At 37.4% G+C, this 25215-nt stretch overlaps 2 protein-coding genes across 2 annotated transcripts in view; one reads left to right on the top strand and one right to left on the bottom strand.

Annotated features, from left to right (window-relative positions):
* sirt6 (sirtuin 6) overlaps positions 1–9128 on the top strand; it is a 19336-nt gene extending 10208 nt beyond the window's left edge. The window contains exons 4-8 of the mRNA XM_024274128.2: positions 701–760; positions 3059–3154; positions 3237–3317; positions 4420–4543; positions 8059–9128. Coding sequence (XP_024129896.1) covers positions 701–760; positions 3059–3154; positions 3237–3317; positions 4420–4543; positions 8059–8364 — 667 coding nt within the window. The 3' untranslated portion in view covers positions 8365–9128. The remainder of the gene's footprint in view (positions 1–700; positions 761–3058; positions 3155–3236; positions 3318–4419; positions 4544–8058) is intronic.
* An 8756-nt stretch (positions 9129–17884) lies between these two features.
* On the bottom strand, positions 17885–22453 carry LOC112147603 (relaxin-3 receptor 1). Its single transcript, XM_024274120.2, has 3 exons — positions 21798–22453; positions 21183–21626; positions 17885–21097 (listed from the first exon to the last, which is right to left on the bottom strand). The coding sequence occupies exons 1-3, from the start codon at positions 21993–21995 to the stop codon at positions 20492–20494; spliced, it is 1248 nt and encodes a 415-aa protein (XP_024129888.1). The 5' UTR covers positions 21996–22453; the 3' UTR covers positions 17885–20491.
* Positions 22454–25215: the final 2762 nt, after the last annotated feature.

Here is a 25215-nt window from a genome sequence, read left to right as displayed (position 1 = left end):
AGAATAAAAAGTCAGGAAGGGGGCAAATAGTTTTTCACACCACTGTATTTTAATGGAATTATGGAAATTAATACACTTTTCTAGGATAGTCAAAGGATCTGCATTTAAATATAATATAAATAAATGGCATCTAATTTCTCATATCCTTTAACTCTCGCTTATCTTATCTTTTTGTTTTGTAATATTGTATTTTATAGCTACTGTCCAGTTTGTCAACATTTATCTCTTTTTTTAATCTCGCTTCGTCTAGTCTCGTCTCTTTTCTATTTCTGCTTGAGAATTCAAAACGTAATCTCCGCTGATTAAACCAACAACTGCCGGTGTTAATGTGGAAACATCTACCCATAATTCATGCCGTACGTTCCTGGAAGGCATTGATTAACTCTTCTTCCCCCCTCAATCAGGTTTCCTGAAACGAGGTCAGACATTGAAGTGGCAGTTCTCAAAGGAGCTCACGGAAACGGCAGATGAGCCGCTACTGTAAACTGGTTGGGACTAATCTGCTGGAGCGCCAGGGGAAACTCAGAGGAGAATACGAGTGCTCAGAATATTTATTAGAGCATGAGTGGAAAAAGAAGAAATATGTTAAGGGCCCAGATAAGGCCTTGAGGCAATGAGACAACGGTTGAGGTAAAAAAAAATATAATTGTTTTTGTTCTTTTAACTTTCTGGACTTTTTTCCGTTTGTCTTCCACTTTAGGGACAAGTTATCAGAGCTTCACGGAAACATGTTTGTGGAGGAGTGTGAGAAGTGTGGAAGGTACGTGTGAACCCAATAGGCCCAAACGTGTGTGATTTTTGCTATTGTGAAGCTGTTGTCACCAGAACAAGTTGCTGTCTTTTACTGAATTTCATGTTCAGTTTAGAGGTGCACTTGTCTTTAAATCGACAGAGCGTGCAGCTGGAACTTGAGCTATTAAATATGCAGCGAGGAGGTTCATCCACTGCTCTCTGCCTCCAGAGTTCACTTTGAAACCGCGCTCACTATCCTCCTGCAGAAATGTGCCGTCTGTGTGCAAACCTTTCATTGATGATAGGGGTTCATTGTTGATTAAACATTCCAGTAAATATTCATTTGGAAAACCTAAAGGATGAAGGCAGCAGCTCAGAGGACAGGAGGCCTGCAGCAGCTGGAAAACACGCCTGCTCAGAACAAAAGCCTCAGAGATGGCGTTGTTTGTGCCATGTCCTCTCTAAACACACCATGCAACTTCATAATTAATCCACATATTTCCCCTGAACTCTCCTGGAAAGCAACGTTCGCTCTGTGTGAGGACAGTTAATCTACGCGGGTTATCTCAGATGTTTCCAGGAACAAGACAGATTTCCATGAAGTCCATCAGGCAAGAAATAAAACTTGTTGGACTAAAAATCAAACTAAATCACTTAAATGCTTATGAACCTTTTTATTCTTTTTGAAAGATTGTTAAAGGTAAATATTTGTCATATTAAGTTGCTTTTTTTGTTGTGCTTATCCATGACGGGAGTGTTGGAGCTGCCATAAAAGAAAAACAATAGGAGAGGATAAAGTTCTGAGAAAAAAGTAAACATTTTACAAGAATTAAGTCATAAAAATATGAGAAAGAAGTCATAGAAATATCCTTAAAAAATCCTAATTTTAAAAGGAAAAAGTCATTCTTTTTAAAAAAGCAAATGTTACATTTAGCTTTTAAACTGTTTCAAAAAAGACAGTTGAACATTACTGTCCTGCAACATTTAATTTATGTTTCAGGACATCACCCCTCTTAAGAATGAAGCTGAATCTGCTTTATTTAACTTTCTAACCCTGCTATCCTCTGGGATCCAGATGACCCCACTCTTACATTGATGTGTGAGCCCTCCCATGACACAAGTGGACAAATTTGGACAGGATTTCATGCCACAGACATCAGTGAAGATAAAAAATCATTGGAAACAAAAATCTTGTGGGGTCCAGGTGACCCCACTTTTAATGCAAACATGCCTACGATAGCACAAGGGTTAAACTTATTTTTAGAAAATCATACCTTTATTTTTAAAAAGCATGACTTTCTCCTTTTAAGGTTACACATTTTTGAATTATACATGTACAATATTGTTCTAGAATTTTTTTAAACTTTTTTTCTCACAATTCCACAACTTTATTCTAGTTAAATTTTGAATTATTTCATAATTTCATGTTTTTTTTCTTGTAAATTTTTTAGTTCTATTCATTTTTAGTTTTAAGAATTTGTTTTTAAAAAATTCTAGATTTTTTTTCCAATAATTTTACAACTTTATTCTCATAACATTTTGAGTTTTTTCTCATATTTAGAACTTTTTCTTGTTAATTTTGACTTCTTTTCTCATAATGTTACAGCTTTTGCAATGTAAAATTCTGACTTTTTTCTCATAATTTAAAACATTTTCCTTTGACTTCTTTTCCGCACATTTTTTTAGAATTTGTTCTCACAAAATCATGACTTTTTTCTCATAGTTTTACAGTTTTCGTCCTGTAAAATTTTGACATCTTTCTTCATAATTTTAATATTTTTTTTGCATAATCCTAAATTTTTTCCTCACAGTTGTAATACTTTTTTCTCATATAATCTTAAATTTTCCTCAACATGTTTAAGAATTTGTTCTCACAAAATCACAACATTTTTCATAATTTTAAGATTTTTTCTTTTAAAATCATACATTTTTTTCTCATAATTTTAATGTTTTTTTTAATAACATATTTTTTATTCATATTTTTGCAACTTTTTCCTTGTAAAATGTTGACTTTTTTTCTCGTAACTTAAAAATTGTTTCATTTCATAATCCTTATAATCCATTTCTTATAATTTTAGATTTTTTTTCTCATAGGATCTTGACTTTTTTTAACCTCACATTTTTATGAATTTGTTCTTATTTAATCTTGATATTTTTAAAATAATTTTATAACTTTATTTTCACAATTTCTCAATTTTTTTTCTCATATTTTATTTTTTCTTTTATGGTGGCCATAATACTCCTTTGTACTTCAATATACCTGTTTGTAAAAGAAAATAGTTTGGTTGACAATGAGTGTTGCATTGTGGGATTTGTTGTTTTCCAGACAATATGTCAGAGACAAGGTGATTGGCGTGATGGGACTCAAACCAACAGGGCGCTTCTGCAGTGTGGTGCGATCCAGAGGACTGAGGGCCTGCAGGTATCTCATGGTGGGCTCGTGCACTTCAGAAATGTACGAACAGCATGTCACAATAAAGCTATTGTTGTTTTATTTACAAAAGAGGGAAGCTGATCAGCACAATATTGGATTGGGAAGACGCTCTTCCTGACAGGGATCTGAACCGAGCGGATGATGCAAGCAGGTGAGACGATCGAAGGTGCATCATTTGTTTCATCAGCTGTCTTTGTAACCACAAAACACGCAATATCTACTCTTTTCAGCACTTATTTCCTCTGACACCCTTTTTTCATCATTTGCCAAAAGGCACCAGCTTTAGTTCAAACCTTCGCTTTGGAGTGAGGAATGTGAGACGAAGTATTGGATTGATTTGTTTGAGCTCTCCATGGCTTTGGTGTCGGCGTTCTCTCATCCAGAGAAACGGTGAAGCGAAAGCCCCCTTTTTTTGGGGTTTATTCACGGATCACCATTTGCATCCAATGTTTCCTCTCTCGCAAGATTCTCATTCAGTCCTTTATCCACAAAAGCTCTTAGCGAATGTTTACAAAGCAGTAAGATGAATTGTGTGTCACCTTGATGTGCAGCCACATAATAGATGCTGAATTACCATTCAAATAGAAAAAAAAATAGAGATTTGGAGCAGCGACCTTTGAACCCTGGGTTGTTTGTTGACGGCAGGAAGAAAATGGGAAAAAGCTGCGTGTCATTCAAGGCAGAGGGGCTTTAATCTTGAAGGCGGACTGCTATCATGCTGTGCATACTTACGGTTTTGATGCGAGTTATATCCCGTATTTTGTTATATATGTGCTCACAGAACCTCAAGGAGAACATTTTGCTTTAATACTGAATGGAAGCAGGGAATTATCTATTTTAGAGATGGGATTACAGTTGGCAAAATCATGGAGTTTCTGTAGTCCAACATACTTTTATGCTGCACAGCCACTGTAAATATATGAGTAAGTTCTTAAACAGTTTCACCCCCTGATGACCTTACAAAATAAAGAAAAACTTTAATTTTTGTGATTAAAAAATCAGGTGAAAATGATTGAAACTTAATCTAACACTAATTTCTTTTAATCTTACGCCCATATGGAAGTGACGCCATTAATTACAAATTGATTTTACATTTTCTCTGTAACCACCTCACCCAGAAACTGCTGTTTTTTTGTTTTTTTTTTGCTTTTATGTACACCTACATATATGCTTTCCCCTTGAGCAGGAATGGGCAAATAAGAATGTTGGAGTCCTATTTAGGCAAGATGTTCTTCCCTTCTGTTGGCATGCAGGAAAGCAGACCTGGCACTGACTCTGGGCACGTCCATGCAGATCAAACCCAGCGGAGACCTCCCACTCCTCACAAAGCGCAAAGGAGGGAGGATAGCTATAGTCAACCTGCAGCCTACAAAGCATGTGAGTCACTCACAAGTCCCACACACAGACACACATCAGCTGGTTCTTCTCTGAAACATTTTAATGATGTCCTTAAAATCCAAAGACGTATTTTAATTAGAGCGTAACAGCTTCTTTTTTGCCAACTAGCAGCATCTTGTCTAAATGATCCGCCAAATCTACAGAAATGCTGAGACTGGAGTTCTACAAATGACCACTTGGGAGCATGATTTTGTATGCATTTTGTGCATTATTTTGTTTTGCAAGATTTTTAAGGAGTTTTATTTGAGACAGAACTTTTTTTTATTTCAACAAATTAATAAAAATCGTGTTTTTAACATTTTCTTTGGCATTTCTTTCATGACGGAGGACAAAATTAATTAAAATTAAACTCATTATTTCAGTATTTCTTTATTCAAATCATTGTGAATTAGACGAAAATATGCAGTCTAAATAAAAGTTCATTTTTTAAGTAGAAAATATTCTTGGCGGACCACAAACTTGGTGTTCTTAGATTGTTTGTGTTGGGTTCTCATCACCTTCTCTCTGGTTTGCAAATCCTGATTTCTGCTGTTGCAATTTTGACTTTTTCTGAAGTTTCTCAAGCGTCTGTTCCCATTGGCCAAATTTTTTTTGAGTGACAAGACAAATTCCAACCCTGTTTGCAGCATACACAAGCCTTCTTTTCTATAGTTATTTGTGTTGGTGGCAGAAATCTGAGCAGAACAAAAGTTTGGATTTCTACTAAACCTAAAGACCCACTCCATTTTTGTGTTTTCAACATGTTCTTGTAGCATTTTTTCTCATGGAGGACCTATATAAAATAATTTACAATTAAAGTTGCATTTCTGAGTATTTCCTAATTCAAATCAGGAGCAGATGAAAACCAGATGCTAAAAAACTCAGACTAATGACGCAGTTACTGAAATGGGCGTGCAAAAGTCTCCCCCTCCCTTTGCATGGACTCTGGCCCGCTCACGCTTAGGTGTGCGAGACATGATGAGCGTTCAACCCTCGTGTTGTAGCGAATTGTGATTCTAGTTCAAATCTGTACAACTAGATTGATCCAATATTGCTCACCATTATTTTAGTGCTGCTAATGCTGGCTTGATACTATAAGCTCACGAGCTCTTGGCGATGGGGAGGGGGGTGGGGTGGTCCGTGCCAACAGTCCAGCCCACAAACCAGACTTGTATTTCTGCTGCTGTGCATAAAATATGTTTTAAAAAATTAGACAAGTTTTTGATTTTTGGCTAAAAACTGCATAATCATAATTAAAAGATCACTGGGAACGATTTTACAGTAGAAAAAATATAGTTGTAGTGGGATTTAAAATGCTTTTTAGTGGCTTCAAGTTTTATTTAAATTTGATCCTATCATCAAAATAAAATCTAACAGGCATATCTATCCAAATATCTAGAAATATGTCAATAATAACTGTAAGTCACTTAGCTGTTCAAAACACCAAGAACAGTGGTAGCTCCATTTGAACTTACTTTTTCCATGACTTTTTCAACAAAAGACAAAAGAGAAAACACAGAGTCTATCCAATTTAAACAAAGCATGCAATCATAACTCGCCATCTAAGTTTTATAGAAATCCAGACGTCAAGAGCATCCACACTCCACAGATTGGTACCACCAACAAAAATGACTTTTTTCCTCCAAAATATTCTGCTGTCAGGCTTTTCTTCTTCTTTCAAGCAAATTGTTTTTAGGTTTTATGAGCATAGCAATGAGAACAAGCGCTTTGAACCTCATTTATTCATATATGCAAACCATATCTCCATGTTTTTATTTGTGAAATAAAAAAATATAAACAAATTCCATATAGGAGTCAGAAAAACTAAAAGCTCATTTAAGTGTGATCATTTTAATAACTGGTAATTTCCTATACATTTGTGTTTTTTTTTTAATCACACTTTGTGACTTTCTTGCCCACGCAACCCGCTTTAAACTCGTGTGTGTACTCTTGTATAGCTGTCTCTCTTTATAAATAAAGCTTGAAACAAAAATAAGTAACACAAATTACCCTCAGAAAAAAACAGTATTTCACTAACATAACTTGAAAAATGTGCCAAATGTAGCTAGAATATTTCTTAGTGTAGAAAAGATGAAAGGAGGACTCCACATTGTACAGTAAAAATGTCAAGCATGAAGGAGGAAGTTTGTTGGTCGGGGCTGTTTTGCTTGATCCAGAATAATAAACAAACGTGACTACTACAGCATTCTGCAACACCGTGCTATTCAACAACAAGATAAAGCAACCTACAAATGAGAGGGACGACTGAGAGGGAACTCTATGAAGGAAATTTCATTTTTATCATCATCTCAATCTGCTTCCCTGCATTTATGTAGTATTCCTTTCTTCAGACTTTACACCACGTCAACACCTTTGAACTAACACACAAAAAGTAATACTTTAAGCTAAAATTTGAAAATCCAGAGAGGGGTGGGGCTTGGGGGCAGAACTATTATCATTACTAGAGCTGCAGATCATGATGTGGAACTTCTGAAATGATGGGAGACTTAAATTATTGATCAGTCATGAAATTTAGATGTAATGCATCAATTCAACCTGTAGATGTCCAGTTTTTGACAATATTTTTAAGAATGAATCCATTTTATTTTAATTTGTCAAAAATGTGGCAATTACTAACAGACAGCACTTTTAAAGCCCTATTTCTAGAAGTCAACAGCCAGAAACAGTTGATTTAGGGATTGGTTACCCTTTAACTATGATACATGAATTGCACAAATCATTTACACAAAATAATACACATGTATACCACTTTGGTATTGGATCAATATAGTTGCACAAACTGCAATTATAATTTCCTCCTCCATGATCAATTTTCAAATGGTTGGGACTCCTACAAATAAAAAGGGATGTTATCCGTATATCACTACTAAATCCAAGTCCCTGATTGCTCAAAGTTTGACCTAGTTTTCAGTGCATTTTTAATGGTTGTAGGTAGAGCCCAATAGCGGTTGTTGAAATACCTTTACACCTCTCGTGTCCTGCTTAACCACAACGTACTTCTCTGCATCTCTCTGCATACAAAGCACAGCTCCTCCCTCTGTTCTCTGTCATGGACTTTCTCCAGATCTACCAAGACACAATGCAGCTCCTTCTTTGTTCTTCTCCAGCATCATCATCAGGGGGGACTCGTTCTCTGCATGAGACTAAACTGTTGCTCTCAAATTCTCACTTTTGACGTCAGCCTTTCCTCTTGTTCTTGTTCACATAATTCATTGTGTGACTCATCAGCTTTATTCCACAACTCTGATAGATTTGGCTTTAGTTTGACGTCAGATATCTTTCTGACTCAGTCCTCTGCATCTACCCAGACTTGGGACCAGCATACTAAAGCAATAAATTATGCCCCCTTGTGGTTCCAGTGATAAAATAAAATAAAATAAGCCCTTTCTTTATCAATATTGTGAAATAATTGCACCAAATGTGCTATTTAAAATCCTAAAGTAAAGATTCATGCTCTTTTATTTTAAAGATTTTCCTTTTTTTTTGTCTTGCAGGACAAGCAGGCCCACCTCCGTATCCATGGTTACGTGGACGAGGTCATGAAACAGCTGATGGAGCTGTTGGGCTTAGACATCCCAAAGTGGGAGGGACCCATTGTGCATGAGAGCTCTGAAGTCCAGCCCGACATCAAACCACCGCGATGCATTTCCGCTGAAGGGAAGGTGAAAAAGGAAGAAATTAAAGTGGAGAGAAAAAGAGAAGCAACACAGCTAACAGGCGACGAGGACGTTAGGGAGGAGGCAGGTTCAGTAAAGAAAGAGAGAGCAGATTTGACATTGTTAATAAATGAAGATAAATAACCTCAGGTCCTTTTTATTTTTTTTAAATACATGCTTGACATAACCTTGTCCAAAAACAATCGCACATCTGAAGGTGTTCAGTTCCATCAGGTTTTTGAGGACTGAAGCTTTTATACTGTCTAAAACAAAGACTTTGTGTGGGGGCTTTGATGATCTGACTTTTCTGACGCTCTCCCTCCATCCGTAACAAGCAGAGATGTGAAACAGAGTCAGCCAAACCCTCACAAATTGGATGCGTGATTGGAAATACTTTTTTGGTTTTTGTGTGAGTGCACAGACTGCGTTGTAAAAAGCGGGCCGCTCCTCGTAGTCGGGGCTAAGTTAAGCTTAATTCACTGGTTGAACAAGTCTGAAATAGTCAGGACAACACGACAAGATCTGGAGCACATCGTTATAAATAAAGTTTTTAATACGGTGTGTAAGTTTGCTGCACCTTATTAATATTTATAGCTGTGCGCTCCAGATCCCGTCCCTGCAGATCTGGTCTTTTAAGACTCCTTGGTTTGAAGCATTATGAAAAGGAATAACAAGTGAGGCGCTCTGTCTCATGGAGTAACTGCTACTCACAGTGCAGGGAAATTTTAGGTCATGTCTAATTTTTGGACCATAAATAAATCATAAATCACACCATATGTTTCTAGGAACAAGCTGTTATCTAAGGGAAAATGCTGTTGTTCTTTTACTGAAAACATTTTTTTTATGTTGTTCAACATGCATATATGTTTTGTCAATAAATACCTTACAATTTATGGGGGGAAAAACTGTCATGTGATCTGTTTTTGTGTACCATCTGGTTTATTGCAAATTTTCCGGGAGTGGAGAGCTCCTGACTCATCTGAAATGGCATGGTAATAGTTCTGTGTCCACTTTAAATCTCATCAGCGCCTCACTGCTGTCATTAAAAAGCTCTCATGAGTCCGAAAGGACGCGCTAATCAAGCCTTTTTAAAATCAGTCATCAACAAGTGAACAAATGAGGATTCGCATGTTTTTAAATAATGAATGGGAACTCTAGAATGATGGATTCCAGGTGCCAGCATGGACTAACTGGTGAAATGTGCTGCTGAATCCAGGTTGGGAGTTACAGCTCATTAAGACAGCGGGAGCCAGATTAAATATGGCTTTTTGCAAACTCTGCTCTGTCAAATAAAAGCTTTCCTTTGCACACACATGAAAAAGGTCTGAGGCGCCCCTCGTATTCTGTGGATTTAGTTTCCAAGACGGCGCGTTGTCTTCACTTTTGTCATGCTGGGAGAGTATGACAGGAACACCGTCTGCATTCTCTCTAGGTGTTGGCTTTAACACTCTTTCAATAGAAGACTATATAAATGTGTATCAAACTAAAGCAGAATAATATTTCAGTTAATTTAATATAAAAGTATGATTTTATTTGTGCTTTTAACTCACTTGTACAGTGTCCTTGAGAGCTTTGAAAGGCATTTTAGATATTCTTCCTATTATTAAAAGGGTAATTTAAAGTTGATTTATTTAAGTAATTCACTTAAATGACTATGTTTTGGTGGGTTTTTTTTTAAGATTTTGGGATAAAAGTTGTTATCTGAAAAATTGAATAATGGAGATTCAATGTTTGAATCAAGTCAAAGAATTCTGCAAAGTTGTTTTTTTTAGCCTTAAAAATCAGGGAGAAAATGACTCGCTTTACTCAACATTCAGGTGAAATATCCTTTTTTGAGTCCCATTTTTTATTCAGTTTGTTATATGGTTTGTGTATTACAAAAAAAATAAAATTATATCAGTTTCTTTGAGTTTGAATCTAAATCACTGATGTAAAAAAAGGCGTTGCAGCAAAAACCAATGTTTTTTTTTTGTTATAACTAAGTTTTGAAATGTGATCTGACGTGTAATGAGACACCTAGTGGTTACCTAGTAAACTGTTCACTGCGTCTGACAATTTGGTTCAATGGTGTAACATACAGTCTGTTTTAAACCGAGGATTGTGGCAATCCTTTTCTAAAAAGGTCAATCAGTTGAGATCTTAATAATAGAATTGATGCTTAAAACTGAATTTATTTCAGAAGGCAACCACTAATACTACTGCACAAAGATGAAAAGCAAACAGTCTCTGCTAAAGAAGCTGGTCCTTCAGAGTGCTGTACCCAAGAACAACAATGAGAGGTTTTATAGAACAAAAAACACGGTGGAAACTTGTGCACGGTCAATGGAGATGACTTCATTAAAGACCTACTCCGATGAAACTGTGTTTTTAACATGTTCTTGTGGAAATTTTCTCATGATAGAAGACACATATAAAGAAAATGAAGTTTAAAATTTTATTTTTGAGTATTCAAATTGTTGTGAGTCAGGAGCAGATTGAAAAATGCTGTTGGAAGAAGTCTGTAACAGTAACGTAGAGCCTCTAGCAAGCTCCCTGCTCTGCTCCAGTCTGATGGATCCACAACTCAAATGCAAACGTCTACTGCCGCTCTGCAGAAACTATGTCCTTTAAAACAGCATATGGTTGGAGTGGGACTTTAAAGTCTTTTTCAGAAATGTTTTAATAATTTCCATCTGCCTCTGGAGTCAACACACATTAAAGAATGAAGAGAACTATTGCTTATTGTCCTAATTCCTTTCAGATTAAATTTAAGATTGTGTTTATAAAAAAAAAATAGATCCCAGAATGTGGAAAAGGAGCGGAAATCATGTTTCTGAAGTTAGAATGTAATTTTCTCTGTCATGGATGCTATAGGGACTATATTTGTGCTTGTCAGGTCCAAGGTCAGCTCAGTCCAGTCGTCTACCAGGAAGTTTTAGTTCACTTCATGCTAATTTTTTACTGACCTCCTTCATAGATTTCCCGTTTCAGTATCCAGCAGGGCTTTGCACCTGCCCAAAGCACCATGAGTGCATATTCTTGTTTTAAGGAGCACAGTATGCATGGCCTAAAGCCCACAGAGAATCTGTCGAGCATTGTGAAAAAGCGAGACACCAGACCCAACACAGTATAGCTATAAGTCGCTAATAGATCAACCTCCCATAGCTTCTCTACAGCATCATACAACAATTGTCCTCATTCCACGGCGCTTTGTCTCCTCTGATAACTCGGATAGAAGCTCCATCTGGAGGACGATCGTCTGTATTTTCCAGAGTGGCAATAAGCAGCCCGACTGTGGCAGTAAGCCCGGCATGAGTAAGATGAGATAAAAGTTTATCAAAGATTTTGTGCTTTCAGAAAAAGCCAGGATCAAACCCTCAAGTTGTAAGTCAGAGTGCTCTGCCTGGAGGAAAGCAAGTACAGCTCATTAAATATTTAGGCTGAATCCTGCTGGGAAGCAGCGGGTGATGGCTTTGTGTTTGCTCAAGAACTTCACGATTCTCAAACTGTTTGGAAGGAAAGGAAAAACGACTCTTAAAATAAGAGGAGAAGACCGTCGAGGGTTCTAATTTAAACCATGCTAAACAGGCTTGTTATATGATTCCTCCAACAAGGCGTCAAAAGTCATCCTGTTTACAGATACTCCCTGTTCATGAGCCTTAAAAAGTCTCAGAGGAGAATCTTATAATAACTGACAAACGCTTGAAACCACAAATGAGGTAAAGATGAAAAAAAAAGATGCTAAAAATGAAAAAGACCTGAGGGAAGATATTTCATTTTCCTCCAACAAATTCTTCTCACGAGAAAATGAAATATCTCTCACAGAAGTTCTGTTTATTCGGATTATTGTATACTTGAAAACGAACACAGTGCTTCATCTTCAAAGTGTTGTGTTTTGTCAGCAAAGCCCCCTGTTAACTTCAATGTAAGACAGCCAGCTTGGGAGAAAAAAGCTCCTTCATCTTTGCCAAGTTTTGTTTTTAACTCCGCTGGAATTAAAGCGCTGCCCTGTGATGCTTTCCGATGAGTCAAATAAGTTAGAGAGCTGGGGCTTAGAGTCCAAACTCGAAGGAATTAATCGGCCTTCTTCCAGATGAATGCAGGGAATATTATGCGCCGACATCAAACCGAATGAAATGCAGTGAAACTAGAGATGCTCGATAAGGGAGTTCAGTCATTTAAAATGAGCTGTAGGAGGTAATTTACCTTCAGACCGTGTGCCAAATCCAGTCCAGACTTTCACCCTAAAAACATAACTGAATCTAAAAGAAGCAAAAATAGTTCTTTACTTTAACGTGATCTAAAAGTGATTTATTTTTAATGAGAACTTATAACAGCAGATTAAGATCATCAGAGTCATATTTATGAGTAATTGTTTCAGAAATGACATTTTAACCACTTCTCTGTGTTAAATGACACTGTAATTAACCTTTTGAAGTAAATGAATGTTCATTTTACTATTAATGTGTCACAATGAAGCAGACCCAACACTTCCAATCAAGCTCCTGAAGCAGGAAAGCAGACGGAGTTTTTAGCTTCAAGTCTAACTCTTATCTTTTGATCATTTTTAAAAAGCATTCTCAGTGGAATTTTAATTATGATTATGACGTTTTTAGCCTTTTTTTTTTATCTAGGATTCAGTTTTTACAGAGTGGCAGGAGTTCATTAGAAATTCACCTCTGAGATGTCTAACATCAGCAGTCCTGCTGCAGCCACAAGCTCTGCTCCCGACCTCGAAAGACTCCAAACTTCCAAAGATTCAAACAATAACCCGCCGTTTATGTGGGAAGAACTAGTAAACAAACCTTCCTTCTGCCGTGATTTTGATTTATATTCACAACTTTTTCTGTGTGACCTGTCTTCATACAATGGGTAAGCACGAAACTTGTTTTAATACTCGTCTTATATAGGCTTAAATGTACATATGCAGAGGCCGGACCAGACTGGATGTGGCGTGAGAAACGAGTCAATTCGATTCACAAAAGCTTGATTCCGATTTCTTTTTTCAATCCTCTTAATTCAATTCAATTCAATTTTGAGATTAAACATTTATACACATTTGTTTAGAAACACATAAATAATCTACAATATGTGTTGAATATATTTACATCAATCTGATACATTTCACATACTTTAAAATGTATTAATGAAATAATGAGATGTTGACATGTTGTTAACAGCATACAGTGTTTCATAGATTCTTAAAAAGGAGAAGTTCAGATCATTAAGATTGTAAACCTTGTTCTGCCTCTCCTGGAGGGCGTTTTAGTTTGGCCACTAGGGGGCGATTGTATTGTAGTAATGCACCTTCTTCAGGGAGAAGAAGAAAGTATGAGCAAAAACTGTGTTTTAATCCACAAATGGTTAAGTTAAAAAATATTTTATGCTTGGGAGTATATAAATATGTTCATTTAGTCAACAATGCATGTCTAGGTCAACCACGGGTTAGCTTTAGCCATCCTATGGGAAATTCCATTAAACGTTAGCATCAAGCTAGCTGACTTTAACTTTATGTGCTAAATTGATTTATATTTTTATGGATTAATTATTGATCAATTAAGCTTGAATCGATTAAAATTGATTAATCAGTTTTATCAACCCAGCCCTATTCCTGACATCCTTAAGTTGTTACGCTCTCATACAGCACCTCGCAACCTAACATTTAGGGTACAACAAAAACGGCTAGCAATATTGGAGCTATTCAGCCGTACAGTTTTGAGTCAAATGTCAGCCAGATGAGGAAAATCAAGACGTACACTTGTAGGTGTCTTCATGTGGATAGAATTGAGCTTGTGTCCCACCATCTGCAGCACAAATGACACAACTACAAGTTTTTTTTCTGGAGGCTTCTGATCTAGAACAGTTTGAATAAAGAAAAACTCAGAAACACAGTTTTAGTTATGAAGAAATGTCCATTATGAAGATAATGCCACAAGAACATGTTAAAATCCTATTTTTATTATAGTGAGTCTTTAACCTGCTCCAATGTTGCATTCATCCAGATCATTGAAGCTGGCAGGCTTTGTAGTGTTGATTCATTTAATTGTTCTGGAAAACTCATTAAACAACAAAAAAAAAGTTAGGAGACTCTGAAGGTCAAGTTGCTGGTTTTTTTTTCTTAATTGTTCAACTTTTGATTGTAAAAGGAAATGCAATTAAGTTCCGTCCGAAATCAATCTATGACTAATGATCTTTCATGGCGTTGGGAAATGAAACCCTCACCCTGATGAGGAGCAGCAGAGGAAGCACAGAGCAAGAACCGCACTGGAATTCAAAGCGTCTTACTGAACCTGTGAGGCCCTGAAGACGTCCAGTCAACACATTTGTCTTAAAACTGCAGACAAGTGTTACTGCTACTGTCTACAAGAGTTATTTGCCATTTGTTGGTGCTTTCTTTGTGTTTCTGTCTGGTGAGACCTTTATTTCCTATCTTCCTTGCAATTTCACGTCTCCTTTTTATAGTTTTTTTGTCATGTTTTTCAGTCAGTTTTCAGCAACAAATACTTTGCCTTTCTCGTCTTTTGTAGTCTCTCTGTGCCGTTTTTGCTGTCAGTCACATCTTTTAGAAGTTGCTTTGTGAGTATTTATGGCTGTTTGGAGTCTTTGGTCTTTTTGTGCTTCTACAAAGTTTTCACCATTGACAGTTTTACATTCTGCAGTTTCTTTGTGTCTTTACTTCTAGTTTTTCTTTTTGGTTTTTGTGCTCCTTTCAATCATTTTTTTTCTTTTTGTTTTGTTATGTAATGCTATTTTCTGGCCTTTTTTGGAGAATCTTTTGCCTATTTGACTGCTTTTGTGAGTTACCAAGTGTGTGAGAAATAAAATAGATCAGTGTGACCCTCTGAACTTCTGTCGACCTTTTAAGATGGTGGCCCAGTTTCATTGTTGACTGCAGAGAATTCTTATAAATGGAGACAAGTTAAGATGTAGTTTGGAGCTGCAGTGTTGTTGCGGTAATACCAAGAGTTTGATCCATTTCAATACTTTCGTAGTTCTTCTGTCTTATTGCGCATTTGAACGAAAATTTCATCCCTGCCACATACTTAAAAACTCACCAATCTAGCATGAATCTGGAATCCGGTAAAAACAAAATTTGCCATGGTGAAAAACAATCCTCACACAAAATAAAGGGTAACATCACAGCGAGGAAAACTGTAGAAAAAATATTTGGGCCCAAAATCTCAATTGGGGATCAAAATAATGTTTTCAAAATCCACTAATGAAAGCAAAACTGTTGGGGATATCCTAAGAAAGTTTTGAAATTATTATGGGATAACCACGGGTCCAACAGGTTGGCGGCCATTTTTTTTAAAGAAATGCAAAAACTGTCACATTTTTCATTGTCATAAAATGTCATATATTTTCATAAAAGCTTTTCGTATATTTTTTTAATCAAATTTGCTCAAACAGATGTCATTTTCATGCATGTTTTATGCAAGACCCTGAGAAAAAAATCATGTGGCAGATGGTCTCCAGGCCTTCACCGTCTCCAAATGAATTGCTAATTTGACCTCTTGATTTGTACTTCTTTAAGTAAAATATGGATGTTTTAGGAAATGGAGTCACATCTCAACACCAGCAATGTGGGAAAAGCAAACTATACTTTCAGCCGTCTTTACAAATTATTACACACAGGCTAAGAGGTTAACGTTATGTCTGAGTTCCTTCAATACTCACTATGTAGTGAACGAGTGCGTTTACCATTTTAAATCCAGTACCCTAGAAAATTCCCAAGATTCTCTGCAAAAAATAATGGCTCTCTAGATTTGGGAGTATGGACCACAATGTTGTACATTTTTAGCGCAAAAAAGTTTTGCTTTTTTTAAACAAACCATCAATGCTGTCATCAGAACAAAATGGATTCCTAAAGATTTGTTGTAAAATGCTTGTATTGATCAGGTTTGCACTTAGTGAAATAGGTGGCTTCATATATGCCTTATTAAAAGAAAAAAAAAAGTAGTGAGCATGGTAACCAAATTGCTTTTTAAATCCTGTGGACTAGACAGAAAGTTTTTTAGTAGTTTGGGAGTAGTGAAGGAATTTGGACATAGCCTCAGTCTTTACTCAAAACTGAAGTTTAGTAGACATTTGACCGTGAGGGGAGGCCGCCATTTTGAATTTAAAAAAAATTCCTTTCTACAAATCAAAACTCCTTTTAGGGTTTTCAATCTATTGCCTTGGCATTCCATGCTGCTCAGACATTTTTTTTAATATTATAAAAAATGAATAAGTGAATTGTTGGCTTAAGATGAACATGTGACATACAGCATGAACAGATTAGGAATGTGGGCATGGCTAACAAAAGCGACCCGTTGCCAAGGAAATCCAAAAATTTGCTTTTGCCGATTCTACTAAAAAGTACATAGACTCATTCGTCACCCCCTGGCGATAAAAACATAAAATGGTTGCTATGGAGATAAAACCAACAGAAAAGCCAGCATTTTGAAATAAGTGTTGTCACCTGCAACTCTGACCAGGGTCAGAATGTTAGAATGAGGGGTGTGTCAAAAGGGGGCTATGAGAGCAGGTAGCGCCTCTGGGGCGTAAAACACCGCTCACGGCTATAATTCTTATTTCTGTTCAGGCTGCAGCATTGATCTTGTTTTACATTAAAACTGCCTTTTGCAGAATCCCTCCTCCTCTCTCCTCTCGGGCTCCATGTTTGCTCACATGTCAGAGCTTCTCCACTAAACCCGCAGCCCCTTCAGATGAAACTTGCTTTGCATTGAGCTACAGAGTGCGTGAACTCTCTACAAATTACCTTACGTTTTGCTTTATAAAGTAAATGCACTGAGGATCCCCTTTTGAAGCCAGCGGTAGACCTAAAAAGCTGATTTTACAGTACAGGATATAAGTCCCAGCACACACACACACAAACCTCCTTTGATCTATTCAAACATGAATTTGACTTCAATGGTTTCATTCCTGGTTCTTTGTCCTGCTTTTGTGTGTGCACCTTCCAAGTGTGACAAACGTCGCCGTTGATGCCCATCAGGTTCGACTGGGTCCTCTTGAGAAATAAACATCTTGAACCTGTAGTTGTTTCAAAGCTTAACCCATGCAGGTTTCACAAGGGGGCTAATGGAAAACGCTCTTCAAGTGGGTTTATTGCTTAGGGGGAAATTACTACTTGCAGTCAACAATGAATTCAGAGGCACACAGGGGATTGCGGTGCTGTCAGATGTCTCATGTTTGAGTGAAGCAACTCAGAAATAGAGATGGTTTCCCGAGTGTGAGTGGAAGTCTCGTAGCTTTTGATGATTTGCACTTGATGCCAAAACAATTCGTTTGTGAAGCGAGCATCAGTTCATGCTCAATTAGGTTGTCTTTATTATGATCATTATAATTATTCACATCTGAAAAATGCAAGTTTCCTTGGTGATCTTGGCTTCCTATAGTGACACCACAGACACACACAAAAAAAAACAATGTGAAAATGTGAAATTGTGATTGAAGAAGCAATCACTTCCCGAATGGCTCACAATGGAAGGCCTGCGGTGGGGGATGTATGTGGCATTTGCACATTAGGAACTGTCTGTGCCCCTGCTGAAGAAGGTTATCCATGTTCAAATTTTAAAGGTTGCAAAAGGGCAAAAACATGGACCAGCTTTTGTGCAGCTGACTCATTTACGTCGCTGCCGCAACGTTTTGACTGTTGGTGAGATTAACTTTGCTGAGACATCAGTGAAGTCTTTTGTCCTCTCATTTTATTTAATGTCGCAGGACATACATGTTGGCACAAGACTGTTCACAATGATACAGCAAAACAGACACAACGAAGATGACTGACGGTTTCACGCTGGTATAGAAAGTGGGAAAAAGTTTCTGCTTTGCTGCATTTGAAGGTAAAGTCTGTCTTAAAATTAAAGAGAAACACAACAACTGCTGTACAGGCCAAACTAATCAAACACTAGTTTTTCTCCATTGTGTGCAAATAAATAAATACAGTTAGCTGCCCTGTGACACAGTGTAGTGATTGGACAGAATTTGGTCATTTTCTAGAAGGTGCTAGTAAAACTTCTGCACAGTTTTGGCAACTTTTTTCATCTATAATGAAGCCATCACACAAAAATCTCACATTTCCTGGCAACATGAAATGCAAATAAGCAAAAACATTGCAAGAGCTTAAAGCACTGAACCAAAAGACTTGAAATTCTAACAGAAATATTCCAATTAGAGTTCGATTACACACAATTTGCGTTTGCAGGATGACATTGAAGCTTAACTTGGCCTCAAATTCAGTCACTGTATCATCATATCTATCAATATCAAATGTAAGTATTGAAGCCCCACTTCGATCATCTTTTGATCAGCGGTCTTTTATTCATGATTGTACCGTTTTAGCCGCATTTTTTTTAAATGTGTCTTTTTCTACGGCTTTGTTTTTGCATAATGACAAGAGTTCATTAAAATTCACCTCGAGTTTTAGGCTGGAGTAAGCCTCACTTCCCATCATCCATTTGTTTACATGTTAGCTTACAGCCCCACAAAAACGGAAATTAACATTACTGGCGCAACTAAAATGGCGAGCAATATTAGAGCCATACAGTTTGGAGCCAGATGTCAGCTCGGACGAGGAAAATAAAGATGTACATGAATCCAGTCATCTAGAATGGAGCTCAACAGGGAGAACGTGGCATGCCGTCTTAACTAATACATCACAAGGTTTTTCCAACAACATTTTTGTGTTTGCTCCTGATTCACATCAAAAATCCAATTTTAAGCTTAATTTTCTTTACAAGTGTTCTCAATCATCAGAAAAAGAACATGTAAAAACACAATTTTCATTGGATCTTTAAGGATTTTCCCCAAACGAGTCTTTTCAATCACTGAATTTCCTGGTTTAATATTGTGACCTTTTTTCTTTTTTGTCTGTTTTTAGCTCAGAAAAATAGATAACAATATTTATACAGCTGTGAAATTGTTTGTTAGATTGATTTTCTATCCAATGTTTTGATAAAAGAGGCAACAAAAATTGCCAAGTTAACAACCTTGACAATAATCTTTTACAGGCTAACAAGCACACTGACACGGAAAATTGTGTTGTCCTTTTGGCAATCTGAGGTGGCAACTCTGCGCCTGAACTGAGGTACCATTTGGAGGACTGTGGGTCAAGTTGTTGGGATAGTGTGATTAAGATGCAAGAGCTTCACCACCTGCGCCACAGATCCAAAAGAATTCCTTTTTGTTGTTCTTTGTGTTTGTGGTCAAATGGATTAAAGTTTCTTGCAAAAAAAAGGAAACCTTTTATTTTTATTGCACTTTAAGACAATGAAACTCTTCAAAACTAATAAGATGAGGGCTATAACTTTACTTTGAATTGTCCAGTGTCTGTTAAAACAGCCTCCCCAAAGATGGTAGAACAATCAAACTGCTGACTGAAAATCATAAGGCACTTTCAGAAAAGTTTTAAAAGAAAAAACATCAATTTTTTTTTCTCACAAAGGACATTTAAGTTAAGTTAAATCAGCAGAAAAAGCAGCCAATCAAGAAAACACTGTTATTTTCTGTCAAGCCTGTACTGCACCAGTATTTGATAAAACATATACTTTGGAGTTTGTTCAATAACAGGACAGGTTATATATTTAAAGTATTTGTGACATTTCCAAGGAGAGCTAAAATCAATGTCAAAAATATTTTTAGGAGGCTGCCAAAATTGCCTTTGCAGAGCCTTTTCTATAAAATAGTCAGTGACTCATCATGGCAACATTAGAGATTTTCAGAATATAAGGATGCGAATTTAGACATAAAGTGGAGCAAAAATCAAAGAAAAGTTGCAGATCTGTATCACATGAGTGGTGCTAAATTTAAAAATCAAAGTTTTGCTTTGATTTTTTTTCAATTGAATAGTTTACATAATTGAGGAATAAAGGAGGAAATGTTCAAATGTAAGATTTAAATTGGTGGCATTTGCTGTCTTTATTTTGAAGGACACGCTTTTATTTTGTTATTTGGTCAGAAAGTGCAAACACAGAGTTTTTCATGTAAAGCTGCAACAGGAAGTTAACTTAAAGCGTAAAAATGTGACATAACAGGAAGTAGATTGTTTGGTTCAGTTTTCTCATTTAACACACTAACTGCATGTCGTTTTAGACATACTTTTGCAAACATCGCTGTATATATAGGGCTGGTCCATAACTCTTTAGTAACTGTCTTGTATTTCAGTAAAGTGAGTAAAGTTGCAGCCTTTTTTATACTATATATTAGTCCATTATATGTATTTGTACTATACACAAAGATAGAAAGATAATTCTTTTTTCAAAAATGATAAACTTTTGTGTGATGTAGCGAGTCACATGACGTCCTTGTGTATCATGACCATGCTCGGTGGAGCCTCCTCCACTCGTCTTCCCCTCAGAGCCAGAGAGAGAACGTTCCGGATGGAATGAGAGGCTCTCAGCAGAGTGTCCTTCAGCCCGGCTCTGTACTCTCTTCGGATCAGGCAGTAGAGCACTGGGTTGAGACAGCTGTTGGCATGGGCGAGACACACAGTCAGGGGGAAGGCGTACGCCTGAGCGTTGTAGAAGGCCTTGCTGAAGGGCACCAAGTCAAACTTGATGAGAACCCCCCACAGGGTGAGAGCCTGGTTTGGCAGCCAGCAAATGAAAAAGGACAGAACTACGATGGTGACGGAGCGGGTGACTTTGGAGCGGCGGCGTTGGCGTCCTTTCTCATACTCCGACCTCTCTGTCCCCTTACTTACCACGCTGCCAACAACTCGTCGGCTTAGGATGAACCTCAGCAGGAGGAGGTAGCACACAGAGATGATGATGAAGGGAACTACAAATCCCAAAAGGACCTTCTGCGTTTGATAGAGTCCAAGCAGGACTTGGGGATCCCAGTGACCTGAGTCTGAGTCGGAGAACCGAACTAAGCACAATTCGTCGTCGGCAGACACCTGTAAACACACAACATCGACGTCAGGGGAAACCCCAACAAACAGACACAAACCATGACGGATGGTTGAGTCTGGATGAACACACCTGAACTGTTGTGGAGTAGAAAGCATGAGGCAGCGTAGCCACGAGCGACACCACCCAGATGGCTGAACTGGCCCACTTGGCCTGACTCGTGGCCGTTCTGGGGCTGTCCATCTTCAAGGAGGTAACCAGGGAGCGGTACCGAGTCACGCTCATTGCAGTGAGGAAGAACACACTGGCGTACATGTTCATGGTGGTGACCGAGCTCACGATCTTGCACATGACCCGGCCGAAAGGCCAACGGAAGTCCAGAACTGTGTCCACGGCCCAGAACGGCAACGTGAGAACAAATTGGAGATCTGTGATGGTCAGGCTCATTACAAAGCAGTCGATGGAGGAGTAGTGGTGGCCCCGGCGGCGGGAGTGGAGCAGGAAGAGGGCGAGGAGGTTACCCACCAACCCAAGGACACACACCACCAGATAGACCAGAGCAATGAGGATTCTGACCTGTCAAACACAGCACAGTACTGTATTGTAGCTCCAAAGTACACTCAAACATATAAAAGACTCAAATTTAAAAGAGAAAAACAAATATTGATATTTAAATCCACTTTATGCCCGGATTTTTCTTATATTTTATTAAGCTGGATGTGCCCAAGAAAAAAAAAGTGAACCTACTGGCAGGTTGGCACCATCTCCGTGCAGATCCAGCGAGGACTCTCTGGAGAGGATGTGGAGCCAACAGTTCAGCGAAATATTGAAAGCGGGCAGGTTGGACGCTGCCCCTGTTGGGCTGACCAGCTCGGATATTTCATCTTCCTCTCCTCCACACGCACTGAGCGCGGTCGTGGGTCCGGATGAGCTGTTCCCCTGCATGGCAGCGCAGGTGAAAACCAAATTACTTTATTAGAAAAAAAAACAAGTTTCCTGTTGTTTCTCCACAGGCAGGCAGTCTTAACTTCCAGCAGGAGAGTGTTCGGGAGTGGATTCAAAAATCCCCATCTTCCTGCGCGTTTGCTGGATCTGCGCGCCGCGCCTTTGCGCGCATGTTTCTGTTGTTCCAGCAGCTTATAAATAAAACAGCTGATGAACGCCCGTCAGCATACTCTGGAGTCTGTGATGATGCGGCTGCTCCTTCATCATCCCGTGAATCCGTGCGCACGCTCGGACTGCAAGCTTTTATACTGGCTCGCTGCGCTCTTTCCAACCGCTGGACGGCGCGTGTGCGCGCGCCCGGCTCATCCAGAGTGCGCACTACAAAACTCCTGGAGAGAAAAAAGGCTTTTTCAGCATTTAAATGACAAAAACAACAATATTTTAAAAATAACCACAATAAAAAAAATAAAGTTCTGATTTTAAAAAAAGGGTTATACACTTTGAACATCTGTTATAAATGTGTATTATTCTCAAATAAAGCTAGCAACAAAACTTTTTTTTATGTTTTTGGCAAATCTTGTTATTATGGGTGTTTTTGGCTGCAGTTCTGCTGATTTCTGCGTGAAAATGAATTACAAGGGTAAAAGTTTAGAGTGAAAAAAGGCTAAATTTGTTACATTTTTTAGACATGACAATTGAAAGTGGTTTTATTGCAAAAAGTGATATCTCATAGAATAAGAAAAATAAAACCATCTAGAAAATGACTACAAAGTAGAATGATCTTTCCATGGAGCAAGTCCTTTTTATTTAATGAATCCAGTAGTAAAATATCAAAACGTAGAATAAGAGTTCCACACAAACAGTCAAAAAGTGAAAAATTAACAAAAAAAGCCAACCGTTTGATAGAAATTAGGTCTGTGAACATTAACGCGTTAACGCACGTGATTAATAAAAAACAATTAACGCATTAATATTTATTAATGCAACATAATCAAAGAAACAGTCGTTCGCTTTAACTCTCAGGCTTCTACGGTGTACGTTAAAACATTTCGTCGGGTATTATCCTGCTTATATCATATTCACGTACAAAAGAAATAAATATTCAATCGTTTTTAGTACTTTATTCTTGCTATTTTTGTGGTTTAGATCAGTTTTCCACAAAAAGTGGACTATTTGGTTCATAGTCCGGTGCCATATTGTACAAAAAAAAATCCTAGTAAAACATTGTGATTAATCATGAATATTCACAAAAGTGCGATTAATCAGATTTTGTTTGTAATCGATTGACATCACTAATTGAAAATAAATGTTCTGAATGTAGAGTTTTGAATTCTATTTCATATTGAGAATATTCACAGATAAGTAGTTGGCAAAAACTGAGTATAAAAAAATTAATCGCGATTAATTGTGATTAATTTTTTCCAGGTATGCGATTATAGTTAACTTTTTAAATAAATTCCCGACCCTAATAAAAAAAAAGCTTAAAATGGAGTTATAGAGCCTAATAATACGTTTTTTTCCCTATAGGTTAGTATTTTTTTTTGTTTTTATTTAAATGTCGTTTGTTTTGATTTAATGTATTAAAAAAAACTAGTGCGATAAGTGACTCTTTAGAACAAAATGTAATTAAAAAATCCTGAAAACTAGCACTAATTCTTGAAACCTAAGTCTAAATTTTTGTTTCCAAAGTAAAAAAACTATGAATATCAGCTTAATTTTTCACCATTTATTAAACTTTAAAATAAGATTTTAAAAACTTAACCAAAATGACAGTCCAATTTTAGTCTTTTTTTAAGTCTTAAATCAAGTTTTTCTATGGCTAAGAGTAACAAACAAAATAATTTTGACTCATTTTGTTAATAATTTACTTATTTCTAAATCCTATCTCCTAATGAGACAAAAAAATCCTTGATTGTCTTGTTTAAAAAACAGCTTGTAAAGGTGTGGAGCATAAATTAGTTAAAACAACTTAAAACTTAATAAAATATCTTAAATGTCTAAAAACTAGGGTTTAAATCTTTGCAAGTATCAGGGTTTGAAGTGAAGTCTTCCTGATCTCCTTTAAGGGATGGGTGTTAAGTAGTTGTTTATTTATCTTCTTTCAACACTGAAAAAAAATCCCCAAATTCTAATCAAACTGGCTCCTTTTTAGCCTGTATTGAAACTTGAAATGCACATACGGTTAGAGCCTGCCTCTCCCTGTGAAGGAGTTCATTTAGATTCTGCCAAAGCTTTCCTGGACGCGTAAAGATGTCAACTTTCATTTTCGTCAATTTTCCCTCACAATCTCCTCAGTCCTACTTAAAAAGCAGGGGTGGGTGGGAGGGAGAATCTAAGACAGAATGCCTTTTATGCCCTCATTACTCTGTGAGGCAAGGTGAATTTGATTTTTTTTTTTTGTTTTTTCTTGTGTGAACAAAAGATTTCTGTTGGGTAATGAGAAAAAATTAGGATAAATTGTAGGTGAATAGATTCAAAAAGACAGAAACACAATCCCTTTGTGGTGGTGATGAATCAGTGGGCTTCAGGATGAGCTCTCGGAAATCAGTGAAGTGCTAGCTCTGTCTGGCGAGAATTCTTGGCTCAGCAATGACATTAACTGCTTCTTCTTCGCACAAAACACAGAACAGCTGCTGCTGATCCACGGCTCACAGAAAACCTGACATTCAGTCAGATTTTTTATATCCCGAATTCCACAAAACTCATCCTAATTACCTCAAAGATGTGCTAAACGGCTTAGTTACAATACATAATATACATTGTTTAACAATTGACTGTTCAAAATTTTTGTCAAATTAATTTTATTAACAAATTGTGCAATCTGTTCCATTATATCCAGTGAAAAAAATGTCCTGTCAATGATTATGAAAGTGTGACCTCCATCACCCGACGGTCAGGTCAATGTGGAAAGCAGATTTAAATCTTATTTTCTGGTGTGAGTTCCTGTCGCTGCGATCACAGCAGTCTGCCACAAGACGGAACAGATTTAAGGCATCAAGCATTTCTGCTGCTGCTGCTTTTCAACTCCTCGCCTGAAGGACAAACTCACCTCTATGCAGGATGATCCAGCATTCATGTCATGGATTATACATAAACTCACAGGCAAAACACACTTTGTCAGGATGGGATCTGTTACATTCAACCCTACAGGGGCACAGACTTCATGTATGACACCAGACGTGTCAGACTACACTGACGTCTACAGTATTTGGATTCTGCG

The sequence above is a fragment of the Oryzias melastigma genome, linkage group LG17, assembly GCF_002922805.2.
Source record: "Oryzias melastigma strain HK-1 linkage group LG17, ASM292280v2, whole genome shotgun sequence".
NCBI lineage: Eukaryota > Metazoa > Chordata > Actinopteri > Beloniformes > Adrianichthyidae > Oryzias > Oryzias melastigma.
The sequence above is the reverse complement of the archived record's forward strand: the minus strand, read 5'-3'. Positions and strand labels throughout refer to the sequence as shown.

Bases quoted from the DNA above. Each gene is read 5' to 3' on its own strand.
- LOC112147603 (XM_024274120.2), bottom strand. From the start codon at position 21,995: ATGCAGGGGAACAGCTCATCCGGACCCACGACCGCGCTCAGTGCGTGT. The intron at 21,627-21,797 runs GTAGGTTCACTT...TGTGTTTGACAG, and splicing joins GAGATGGTGCCAACCTGCCA to GTCAGAATCCTCATTGCTCT. The intron at 21,098-21,182 runs GTGTGTTCATCC...GTGTGTTTACAG, and splicing joins TCTACTCCACAACAGTTCAG to GTGTCTGCCGACGACGAATT.